Source organism: Gavialis gangeticus, unplaced genomic scaffold, assembly GCF_001723915.1.
Source record: "Gavialis gangeticus isolate Ggan-Ray unplaced genomic scaffold, GavGan_comp1, whole genome shotgun sequence".
In the NCBI taxonomy this organism is placed as follows: Eukaryota; Metazoa; Chordata; order Crocodylia; family Gavialidae; genus Gavialis; species Gavialis gangeticus.
The window spans coordinates 125,938,002-125,950,178 of record NW_017729024.1 but is presented as its reverse complement, the minus strand read 5'-3'; the positions used below and the strand labels follow the sequence as shown (position 1 = coordinate 125,950,178).

At 42.6% G+C, this 12,177-nt stretch overlaps 1 protein-coding gene across 2 annotated transcripts in view; it reads right to left on the bottom strand.

Moving 5' to 3' along the window:
* FCHO2 (FCH domain only 2) overlaps positions 1 to 12,177 on the bottom strand; it is a 153,489-nt gene that overhangs the window by 4,677 nt on the left and 136,635 nt on the right. For both annotated transcript variants that reach the window (XM_019517669.1, XM_019517670.1), the window contains 5 exons: positions 9,223 to 9,334; positions 8,617 to 8,772; positions 5,610 to 5,742; positions 2,312 to 2,511; positions 1,135 to 1,199 (listed from right to left, as the gene is read on the bottom strand). In XM_019517669.1, coding sequence (XP_019373214.1) covers positions 1,135 to 1,199; positions 2,312 to 2,511; positions 5,610 to 5,742; positions 8,617 to 8,772; positions 9,223 to 9,334 — 666 coding nt within the window. The remainder of the gene's footprint in view (positions 1 to 1,134; positions 1,200 to 2,311; positions 2,512 to 5,609; positions 5,743 to 8,616; positions 8,773 to 9,222; positions 9,335 to 12,177) is intronic.

Here is a 12,177-nt window from a genome sequence, read left to right as displayed (position 1 = left end):
GCCCAGTATTTCCCGCCACTGCTCCCACTACTGGTCCAGAAGGGCGTGGGGGGATGTGTGGCCCTGCATCTGCGCAGGGTGGGGCACGGCTGGGACTGCACTGGGCTGTGCTCTGGGTGGGGGGCTATGGTGAATTTTCAGGTGGCTGTGGCACCTCCATAGCCCCTGCTCTGCTGTCCACCCTGATCTGGAGGCACACACCCTCCATGCCTTCCCACCACTCGCCCAGCCAGGGTGGGACAGGCACTGCGCAGAGCCGCTCTGCTGCCTCTGGACAAGTGGTACCCAGTAGTGGAAGCTGCCCCCCCTCCCCATGTCTTCTGGATGAGCCGCAGTTTTGAAGGCATGGAGGGCATGTGCCCCCAGATCGGGGGGGGGGCAAAGTGGGGGCTATGGGGGGGCTGCAGCCACCTGAAAATTTGCCATAGCCACTGCTGCCCGCCTGGAGCAGTCCCAACACCACCCACCCCACCCTGTGCAGATCCGGGGCACACACCTCCCATGCCCTCCTGGAACTGCCAGTCGAGGAGCACGCAGTGGCGGGAGCTGACCCCCTCCCCGTGCCTGCCTGACTCCAGTCCCTCCCTCTCCACAGGGGGTGTTGATCTACCCCCCCCATGTCCCTTCCCACTCCCCTTCCACTTACCAGCTGCACACAGTATTGACTGTCATAAAGGAACCAATCCCCCACCTGTAACACTGTTCCTATGCAAAAACTGGTTCCCAATTAACAACATTTTGACTTAAGACACGGTTTTCAAGACCCATTTGTGTCGTAAGTCTGAGGACTGCCTGTACTTGCATATCTTAGTTTTTATATTATGGGTCAGTTTACTTTTCCATAGTCACTAAGAAAATGAAGACTGTGAATAATTTCATTCCTTTTGTATTATTGTTAAGTGCTGACTTACGCTTTATAAGACTTAAAATGCAGTGGCTCTATCTTGAGCAGTTTATGATCACAGACAGACATGCGTTCAGATGCACATATACACTTCTTGAAGCTTTGGGATTCTTAGGTGGCGTGGAAAATGACATAGGCACAGGTGAGGAAGAAGCAAAATAGAAGAGACAATGGTATGAATGTTTAAATATTTTTTCTATAAGAATTACCAACACAATTCTCACACTTACCTCCATTTTCTGATTTTTCTGAGATACTAGATATTTTCCAGTAAGCTTTCATCTGCTCTGCATTCCTGTAAGAGAAATCCATGTTACTTACCAATAACAGTTTTTGAGGTATGTCCTACGTGGAAGACGCATGTAGAATAGTAGACTAGTATCTAGACACAGGTTGGAAAAAGTCAAATGCTCTTTTTCCTGCCCTAAATTCAATTGTCATAGATTTCTACGGTTAGAAGGGACCTATTAGATCATCGAGTCCAACCCCCTGCTCTAGGCAGGAAAGAGCTCTGGGGTCAAGTAACCCCAGCCAGGGGCTTGTCTAATCCCCTTTTGAACACCTTCAAGGTAAGGGAAAGCACCCTCACTGAAAATGTTTTTTCCTGATGTCCAATCTAAATCTATTCTTCTTGAGTTTATGTCCATTATTTCTAGTAACCCCGAGGGGCGCCCTGGTAAACAAAGTATTCCCTGTTCCCTGCTGGCCCCCGATGAGTTTGTAGACAGCCACAAGTTCACCTCTCAGCCTTCTCTTGTGAAGGCTGAAGAGATTCAGGTCCCTCAGTCTGTCTTCATAGGATCTTACCTCCAGGCCCTCAACCACATGAGTAGCCCTCCTCTGAACCCTTTCCAGGTTATCCACATCCCTCTTGAAGTGCAGCGCCCAAAACTGGATGCAGTACTCCAGCTGCAATGCCACACAGAGGGGAAATATCACCTCCCTAAACCTGCTCATGATGCACCTACTAATGCAGGGAAGTGTGTCTGGAAAAATGTATAAAAACAGAAAAAATTGGGGAACGGACCCTGTAGAGATAATGAATTTAAAGAACTCGTTACTGGAGAAGTAATCTGGCTTTTCATAAAATTATTTCTGCACAGGTGACTGGCTTTTGAGAGAGAAGTGAGAGGAAGAAAAGGTAGTGCAGGAGGAATGATAGAAGTGTTCTTCTAAAACAGACTTTAGACTTCACTTCAAGCTTTAAAAGCCCACATCAGCTAAATGTAGATAACAGCTTGGTGGTTAAAGTAGTTTTCTGCAACATGAAATAGCCATTAGCTTAGAGAATGTGTTCCTCAGGTTACCAAGAGTAAAGTTAATGAAAAATTCCTATCAAAAGAACAAATTTAATTCCAGTGATCTGAAACAGTCAGAAAAGATACAATAAAAATGCAACACATTTACCATTTTGCATACGGAAGTGACTGCATGTTTGTTACTCCTCCGTCAACTGGTACCACAACCTGTACATTAGATAGCGTACTGGGCACAGTCATAGACTCTGGGTTATATTTATAATCCACTCTAACATCAGTAGTGTTTACATTGCATTTCCAGTAGGTAGCAAGATTCAAGGGAGTGGACTGGATGCCATTTGAAGATACCTTTAAGAAAGTAAAACATTTATAACAATAAAAGATTCTTTACTTGCTGACAGAACTATGGAACCGTGGTAGCAACAACAAGGTTATAAAGATTATATTTGAGAAGTGAAAATTAATAATCATTAAGGCCTTTTATTACCCACCCCCCACCAGTGAATTCAGAAAGCCTCACTTAATTGCACTAAACTGATATATATTGCTTTATACCTAAAGGCAGCACTGTTGGGTTATTTGGAAACATGACTGAAGCAAGGCTTCAGAGGCTTTTATTTTATAATTTCTCTGGTTGTCTTTTGCTAATGTTAGCTCAGTCTTTTATTTGTTTGTTTTCAATAGTTACTTCTCACAGTGCCCAAATCTCCTTCTCTCTTTGTCTTTTCCAGGACAAAATACTGGGGTCAGTTTAATGTCGTCTTTTGCATTGTATATTTGAAGGAAGGTGCCTGGAGATGTCCTATTTTACCCTTACAAGCCATGTGACATCCTGAGCTAACCAACTAAGCAGCAGATAGCAAAGGATAATTAGCAATCACAGCACAGGTATTCAGCATAAGTTTAGAAGCAATATTTTCCAGTCACTAGAGGGTTGCATGTTACTGCTTGTTTAGCTGAGTTCCCTACACTCATGAGCAGCTCTCTGGACCCCTTCATTCCTTAAGCCCCTAACATGTTCATTTAATGGTGAAAAGGGATGTACATGGCAGCAGGTGCTATTTTGGGATCAGGGATCAAATCCCAATTGTATCTTTTTTAATTTTCAGTATTGAGGGAGCCCAAGATTGTGATCCCAAGCTCACCTGCACCAGCAAATTGAAAGCTGAGTGCCTGCAAGGATGCATGAGGGACTGACAATCAGCTGGTTGTGAGCCCAGCCCTTGGCAGCTCTGGAACAGCTCCAGGTACAGTTTGACATCTAGGGCTGGGAATGACAATCAACTGATTGGTCCTGGGCAGCCCCAGTCTGGTTCAAGAGAATCCCTGATGGCTAGAAAATGTTATTTAGACATTTGCTTTTGGAAACTGGCTTGTAGGTAAAGTAGATATGCATTAGAATAATGGTCTAAGGGAATGACAAGGGTTTACTGGTTTCTAAAAGCCTGTTTGTGACAAAGTTTCCTTCAAGGCCCACTGTCTGAAGCCAGCAGACACAGGCTGGGAAACTGAAGATGTACCACACTGTTCCATAACAGGGATATGGGACTCCGCTGCGGTGGCCAGGTCACAGTGACTAGCTGCAGAGCCTTTGGGATTTCCAGTTTTGGTGGATAGACCAAATTAAGACACCAGTAAATAACCAAATAAAGATGTATGCTTGTGATGGGTTTGGGAATCAAAAGAATATGCTGACAGAACAGAACACGGGCAGCATGACAACCACAGGAAAAACAATCAATGGTACCCATGAATGAGGAGTCATCAGAGGGGAGAAAGAATAGGAGGAATTTCAGAGCAGCAACGGGCCCCTGAAGGGGGACCCTGAGACCACCATGGACAGAGGGCACACATCTATCTCATGGGGGTGGGGGTGGGCCTCAGCCCTTGACCTCCAGGCTTCTGACATTCAAGAAAGAACCACAGGGTGAAGTCTGCATACTGGCCAGATGTACTCTGCGACAGCCCTAGGACTGGTAAATATAGAATTAGAGAGGGGGCTTATTTTGCCCATCTTGCCGGCATTATTCTCATTTGCTATCACTGTGTATCAATAAAATTTGCCTGTTATTGAATGGAGAGCACGATATCTGGGTTATAAATTCAGTGCCAACAACCTTCAGGAGCCAGAGCCCTGGAATATCTAAAACCCATACTTGCAGCCCATCTCCCTACACCCCAACTTTTTAAAATGCCTTGCCCTGCAGTCCCCACAGGTGGCAGAAAAGGTTGCTGGCTGTGGGGGTTGCCAGATTCCTACTGGGGAGAACCCAGTTTTGGTATTAGAACCAGAGCTGTCCTAGTCCTAATGCTGACCCATCTGAAGCCAATAATCAGCTGATTATCAGCATTAGGATGGGGGAAATGATACACATTCAGTTTACTGCATTATATAAATGAGCAACAAAAATGATCCACACATTTTGTGGAGTATCTTTGTGGCTGGCTTGCCACTTTAAGGCACCATAGATCAGCTGAATGTGCATCACTGCTACTATTTATGGCATTAATGATACAGTAATCACACCATGGCTAAGTGCAGACATCAAAAAGCCCAAGGCTGAATCAATTCAATCTTCACTGGTTAGTCTGAACTGTATAGATTGAACCAATAAGCAAATGAACAGACATTCGCTTTTGATTCCAGAAGTGCAGCCACATGCTTGCAGTGGCCTAGGCCAGAAGCTGGGGTGGAGGGGGTGCTCTAGAGCATGCCTCCATGCTTGTCTGGACTGGAGAGCTTGGGTCAAGGCTAGCCCACCAACCCCATGAGGTGGGATTTGCAGGGGAGGTCCAAAGCATCCTGGGATGTTGGGGCACTGCAAGCTGACTTGAATCTGGAGGGGATCTGGAACAGAAGTTCAATAAACTGATTTAACCTAAATCAGCTAAGTATGATACCTACATCCATCCAGGTTTAAATTACACTGGTTTTGGCCACTGTGAAAGTAGTTTATGTATACTGAGCTTCTGTGGTGTTACAGATTTAAACTTTAAAGTGTCACTGACAGACTTTGATTTTTCCCATTTTTACTAGAATCCATAAGGGTTTGCCTACTGATGCTAAGAACAATTCTTAACGTTTTGGAATTGATCAGATGTGATATTACCTTGTTTCAGACCAAAAGAAATACAATCAAGCTCTCTGTAAGGCCTCGTTGTGAAGGCCCACAGAGGGGAAAGGGGACAATGATGGAACCCTGTGCAAGTATCAAGTTTGGAGTAAGCAGAAGCAAACCAAAGTCCTTACGCCAAACAAGAGGGAGAAAATATGACGGGCCCACATTCAGCAGGTCAACCCCTACAGTAAGCATACATTCTGATGCATTCAGAAAGACCATGATGATCTATCTTTACATGAGCAAGTAAAACTAGCTCAGGCAGTTTGTAAAATTGAAATCAACAAAAGTTCTTCTAAAAATCCTCCAAAAAATAAAAATATGTACCTGATATTTTAAAACATCCACATTATAATAGGAAGCAGATGGATTCTGCTCTGATAACTTCCTGAGGTAGAGAGTTATAGCTTGCATGTTCATCCAAAAGTCTTTTGTACTGGAGTCGCTTTGTGATTGATCACTACATGTAAAAATGAAGGCAGGAATCAGAAATACAAAATTAAATTTTCTTACTTTGCATGTCTTCATTTAAAAGTGGACCCTTTTCTTTATTTTGAACAGGCTTCTGAAAACAAGAATAAGTGCTAATATTCCAAAATAAAACATATTTGCACTTCCGAAATATGTAGGCAAACTAAATATTTGTAGTAGTCGATGAAAGTTCTCTCTTCTGGATTATAGTTGAGGGCCAGCACCATCATATTTAAGGCTGCAGCTGGGACTCTGCTTTCAATGGAATTTGTTTTTAATATAAAACAGCTTGCTCTACAGCGACACCATGAGGAGAAAAGGGCCATGCTAAAATAATTTACTTATGAACACAAAAATGCCTTAATCACAAACCTTTTGTTACAACATAGGATTGCTACATGGCTGAGTCAAGGTCATTGGGAAGCTGTAACTGTTTTTTCATATCTCAATATACTTGGATTTCTTTTAAATGCAGCCTTTAAGGTGTAACTTTCTACTCTAAACTTTCTGGGTTTATAAAACTTTTTTTTTCAGATAATAACAGCACTGTAAATGTTTTTGCTTTTAAACATGTATACTCTCAAACATAATTCCATTGAAACACAACTTCTGCCCTGGAACGTGTATGTAAGATAGGTATGTGCACAAATGCTTCAAGTTTTGAATTACTGGAGCACAAAAGAAATGGTTTTCCTTCTCAGGAATATTTTCTTCAAGACCAGTTTATTTTAACTTTCAAAAGTTTTACTGGACTTGGCACTAGCAAGTGCCTTTCATAGCTTCAAGAACAACAAAGCTATAGTCTGTAAAATCACAAATAACTGTGTTGTAGCCTGTATTTTCTGCTACTGCATAGTGTGGGGAGGCACTAAAAACCTTCATTCCCTTCCCTGGCCTATATAAAACATGTCCTCAACCACAGCACCTACACTCAGGGAAGCAAAGTTGTGCCTTCTGGGAAGACCTTCTGAGAAAAAAGTCTTGACTTAGCTTTCCTCTGGCCCCAACACAAACTGTCCAGCCAAGCTGTGAGAACCATACTATAGTCTTAAAAAGGAACAGCACAATGGGGGAGGTTGGATGCCTCACAAAGCTCTTAGGGTAAGGCAAATGTTTGTCACCACCATACCAAGGTGCAGAACTCATCTGCAACACCTATACGTACACTTGTGATACCCAAGTGGTAGTATCTGGTACACAGAATGCAAAAATGAATTCAATAGTAATACTTCTGATGCGAAATCTCAGACATGCTAGAAGAGTTAGTGACGGACAATAAAATATACAAAAATGGACCTATATTAGTATAGGTGCCTTTGTTGTAACTTAAACAAGCAAACTAAACCAGCAACCTCAACTTGCCACCTCCCAACCAAACTCTTTCTTGTCCACAAAAGTTGTGTAAAACAGAGAGCTCCTGCAATATGCTCTAAAAGAGCAAAACTGTTTTTTGTTTTTTTTTTTGTTTTTTTACTTTTAAATGTTATTGATGGCATTTATAACCAGGTATGCTGTTCATACAATGCATATAGAAAATACTACTTTTAATTTTTCAAAGTCTTTATAAAAACATTAAACTATAAAATCTGTGTAAAGAAACATCCAAAAGTTCATACAACCATATTTTTAAGCCAGCCTTTGCATTTTAGTTATTATATTCCCAATATACAATTTCCACTGAGTATAATCTCTACACTGCTGACAGTGAGGTCAGGGGCATACCAGTTTGGTATGGGGCATAGCAGTGTGGAGCCGAGTGGCATGAGGGACATGGCAGTCATGAGTACCTCAGTGAGGGCACTGTAGGGGCTGGTTTCCATGGAGGCTGGCTAGGAGCCAAATGGGCAAGGCGCACAGCTGGGCAGGGAGCTGCATCTGGGGCTGGCCTCGGATGCAGTGCCCTCATTGTGACTACTGCCTCTGCCATTGTCCCCACACTGTTCCGCTCCATGCCACTGCACTCCACACTGAGCCAGCAGGCATCCTGCATCAACATCCCGGGGTGAGATGCGGGCTGACACAGGACGGGACTGCCTCAGCATTTCCTGCTTCCCCTAGCCCTGGCCACTGCTTCCCAGTGCCTGGTAGCCTCAGGGCCCAGCTCCTCCCTCCCCGACCTGCAGGCTGAGGGAGGGCATGGGCAAGGGGAAGGGGGAGGGAGGTTAAGTCTTCCCCCACTTGGCAGGCTCAGTGGTGAAATGTGGCTGTCCCCTGCCCCTGCCTGCCCACGTCGGCCTCCCGAGCCTCCTCCATATTGCTCACAGGCCTCCTCTCCTCCTTGTGGACGCTGTGGGCCCCCGGCAAGACCCAGCAGTTGCTTCCAGCTCTGCCCCAGCCCCACACTGCCATGGCTCCAATATCCTGGCCTGGCCCCATATGCAGCTCCAGGCAACTATGTGGGCAGGGTGCATGGGCAGGCAGGGAGCTGCATTCCGGGCTGGAGCCAGGATTGTGGGGCAGTGATAATGCAGGGCAGAGCTGAGGTCCACTCCGTGCACAACCCTGGCTACAGAACCCATGCCCATCACGGGGTGTGAAGCCAGCAGACCATGGCTCTGACCTTGCCCTAGAATCCCAGCTTTGCCTGCCTGCCCTCCTCCTGAATGCTGTTGTCTGGGGCCCCACCCCACATAGGGAGTTTTGATGCACTGTTCTGCACGCACATGCACTGGGAGGGTGGGGGAGAAAGGGTGCTGATCTGGCCCATGACAGCTCACCAAAACAGCCTGTGGAGCCCTTGGGTCCAAATAATTTCTTACCCCTGAAATAGATGAACAGGGCAATAAAGAATTTTAAAAAGCAATGCAACATTTCACATTTTATCATCACAATTACTATTAGGTAAAAAAAAAAAATACAAAACCTGTATACAAGTTGTGCATTTGGTTGAATATGCTCTAGTTTGCTTGTGTTTTTTACCCTGAAGCAGAGTACAGCTGGAGATGGGTTGCTAGTGAATACTTTAATAATCCCACTTGGGAACGACACAGTCATATCACCAGTGATCTTCACAATACATCTAGAACAAAAAAGGAGAGAACAGCAACGTTTTTGTATTTTTTTCTTAGATCACATTTCTGAATTTTAAATTAAAAAGGCTAAAATACAAATTAATTTAAAATGAGGGTAAGGAGACACCACGACTTCATGCATTACTTCCTTTTACCTCTTGGAACACGATTTTAAAATTGAATGAGGTTTTGATGGATTAAGCATACAGAAAGAAGTCTTACTGGACAGTTATGCTTGCCACCACAGAGAATGAGGTGCTTAGAGCTGTTTGGGAGAATTTACATACAGAACCTACTTGAACTGTACCCAGGCAATGACTTGTACATTTCTACAAATATACCCTATTTTCAAAAGTTTACCACCACCCCACCACCTCCCAAAAGAAAGAGGGGAAAAAATAAAAATAATCAATTTGCTTTCTTAATATAACTCATTACATCCACAACAGTTAACTAACTTTGTGGGATCTGCTCCTTTAAAGTAGGCGTTAACAGATTCAGTAAGGGCTACTGCAACAGGCAAGGTGTCCTGGTTTCCAAGGCTGACAGGGCTGGGACCACGTGAAACACCTAGAATACATACAGTTTATTGACTTAATTTTCAAGAATCTTATCAGCTGAGTTTTAAAATGGTTGGCTACATCTGTCATTTTCATAGCAGGTGACAAACACCAATTTCACAGTGAAGTCTATTCTTTCACTCTATAGAGGAAAAAACATTTAAAGTCAGAATACACTACAATTAAAGCATTAAACAACAAATCAGCAGCCTGAGAACACGTCAGTATGACACTTAAGTGGACAGACAACAGGTAGTATGTATTGCACAATACAAGATAAATGGGAACATTGCATTAAAAGGGCCAGTGATGCAACTGAAGTCAACAGATCACAAAGGAAATCTGACATAAGGCTGTACATATAAAACAAACTCTCTACTGCATACTTACAATATGAACAAAATGTCTGATAAAAGGGCTGCCATGGCCTTCTCTAATCCAGTTCTAGTGTGTATAAATTTTGCAAGCAGTCTTTTTTACACAAATTAAGAATTGAACAACTTTAACCAATTCTCTGCTAGTATCAAGCATTAAACCAGTTTTCACTTGTGACTATCAGAGAAATCTTTATGCTGAGATTTTCATGTCTATCTGGCAAGGAATCTAGGTATGTCTCAGAGTGACAAAGGAATATGCAATGCTTCACAAGAAAGTAATTAATTTTATATAGAAAATATTTAGCAAGGTCTTCAGCCAGCTTCAAGCTTGTGCAAAGCATTTATATGCACCATACTCCACTCCCCTTCCCACAATCAATTTGGACCTCATAGAGTTAAGTATGCTGGCTTAGCCAAGTGACAATTTTGGGCCATTCACATGATGGCCAGGGATTGAAGGGCACTTACACCTTTATCACAGGAAAGTAAGTATCCAGTTACTGAAACAGTAACATCCATAATACTTTAGAGTGTGGACAAAATACATTTGGAGCCTTTTCAAAAAGGGAAAATATAGTTAAACTGCTCCAACTTTAACACCGGATGAAGCAGTGAAGTCAGAGTGTTGTTGTTACCTTTGTATTCTCAGCCACTATATCCAGTTAGAAAGTAAAAGCTGTTGCTGTTTTCAAATGTTCCCCTTCTGAAACTGCTCCAAATGTATGTGCGTCCACATCCTCAGCTTTACCCTTTGTTACTAGGGCAAGAATACAGCAGAAAATGTTTTATTGTTCTCCTCTTCTGTAATCATTAAGCCTCCTTGTCTCTTTCACATAAGGCAAATTCATCACAAAGGAGACGGGGCCTTTTACAATAAGTGAATCTTCCGCACTGAGGGAATCAGTTGCAGAGATAGAGTAAATAGTTTTAGTATGCTCGGGAAGAAATAAATTGCACATGCACATGGGGTATTGAATTTCAGTATATGTGGGAGTATTAGGATGGATTCTGAATACATGCCAAGCATATATTAAAATCAAGATGCATTGAAAAAGAAACTTGCTGAGGGGGAGGGTCATTATTCTGCTTTGAGGAGATAGCCCACAAGACAGCCTCACTATTGTACATTGGGAAGAGGTTCAGGAACTTATATCTCAGGGCACCTACTCATGTTTCAGAGGCTCAATCTATTTTTGATGTCAAGGACCTTTCTTGAAAATAGATTTCAAAGATGCGTAGTTTGTACAATTATACAAAAACAAAGGGGATAAAAGCATTGACAACTACAAAGGTTGAACACTGTTGGAAAAATTGTCACTCGCATCATGTTCCCCTAGTGGCAATCTCTAGGTGAAAGAATCTATCCTGAAAGTCGAAGAGGTTTTCCTTTAGGACACTCCATCATTGATGTGGTATTTTTAGTCAAGCAACTGCAAGAGAACTAGAGAAAAACAAATACCACTGTACATAGCCTTCATCGATCTGATGAACACTTTCAGTACTGTCAACAGATAAGGCCTTTTTATTGTTCTGAAGAAAGCTGGAAGGAGTGAGGAGAATCCCAGGCTGAAGGGAACATCTGGCACTGGGTGCAAGTTCAACATGAAGCAGCTTTGATCCAAAGGACAGAAGCAAGGCGAGAAAGAAGAAAGCAGCGTGTTGTAATCTTGGACTCCAACTCAGACAACATATGCATCTGTGAAACTTATAACATGCTGTGTCATTCTCAAATTGCGACTGTCAGCCACAAATGGATTAATCAGGTATCTGACTAGACCTCTTACGTGTGCACCAGAGGATCGACAGTTGTCAATACATGGCAACATTATTTCTCACATTTAGGTCCTATTGAGATACATGTTTTAGGTTAAGGAAACAGAAAAGCAGAAGTCTCAGAATAGCATTATACGAGGAGAGAGGCCTCAGAAAGGTTAATTAAGGTCACACGGGTACTCCTACCCTGCAGGTCTTATCTGAGGTTAAAATTATTAATATCCCCTCTCAAAAAGTTCAACACAAGGAGGGAGAGATCAGGTATAAATAAAAGAATGCATTAATTATGAGACAGAGATAGCTAGGAAGGAAAGACTTATTGAATCTAAACCTGAAAAAGGTCTCAGTTCCAATTAGGGGCAACAGTGGAGGTAGTTTTAATTTTGGCTAAATTGTTTTGTGGAAGGGCAACAAATAATAGCAGCTTGTAAAAGTAACAGCATGAATTTTTGAGTATTCAGATACTTCTGAGTTCTTCTTTGCATTTCACATATACACAAAGAAATGGTTTCAAAGTACCTGCTTTGTAAGTTCTATCATTTTAAAAGTTCAAGATAAAAAAATAGCAAAGGGATAAGCCACAATTGGGAAGATAAGTCCAATGGTCTTCAGTTTAAAATTTAACGCCCCCCCCCCCCCCCCCCCCCCAAAAGAACAAGTATGTATTTAATAATAATTATAACTAAGTAATTAAAAGCATATA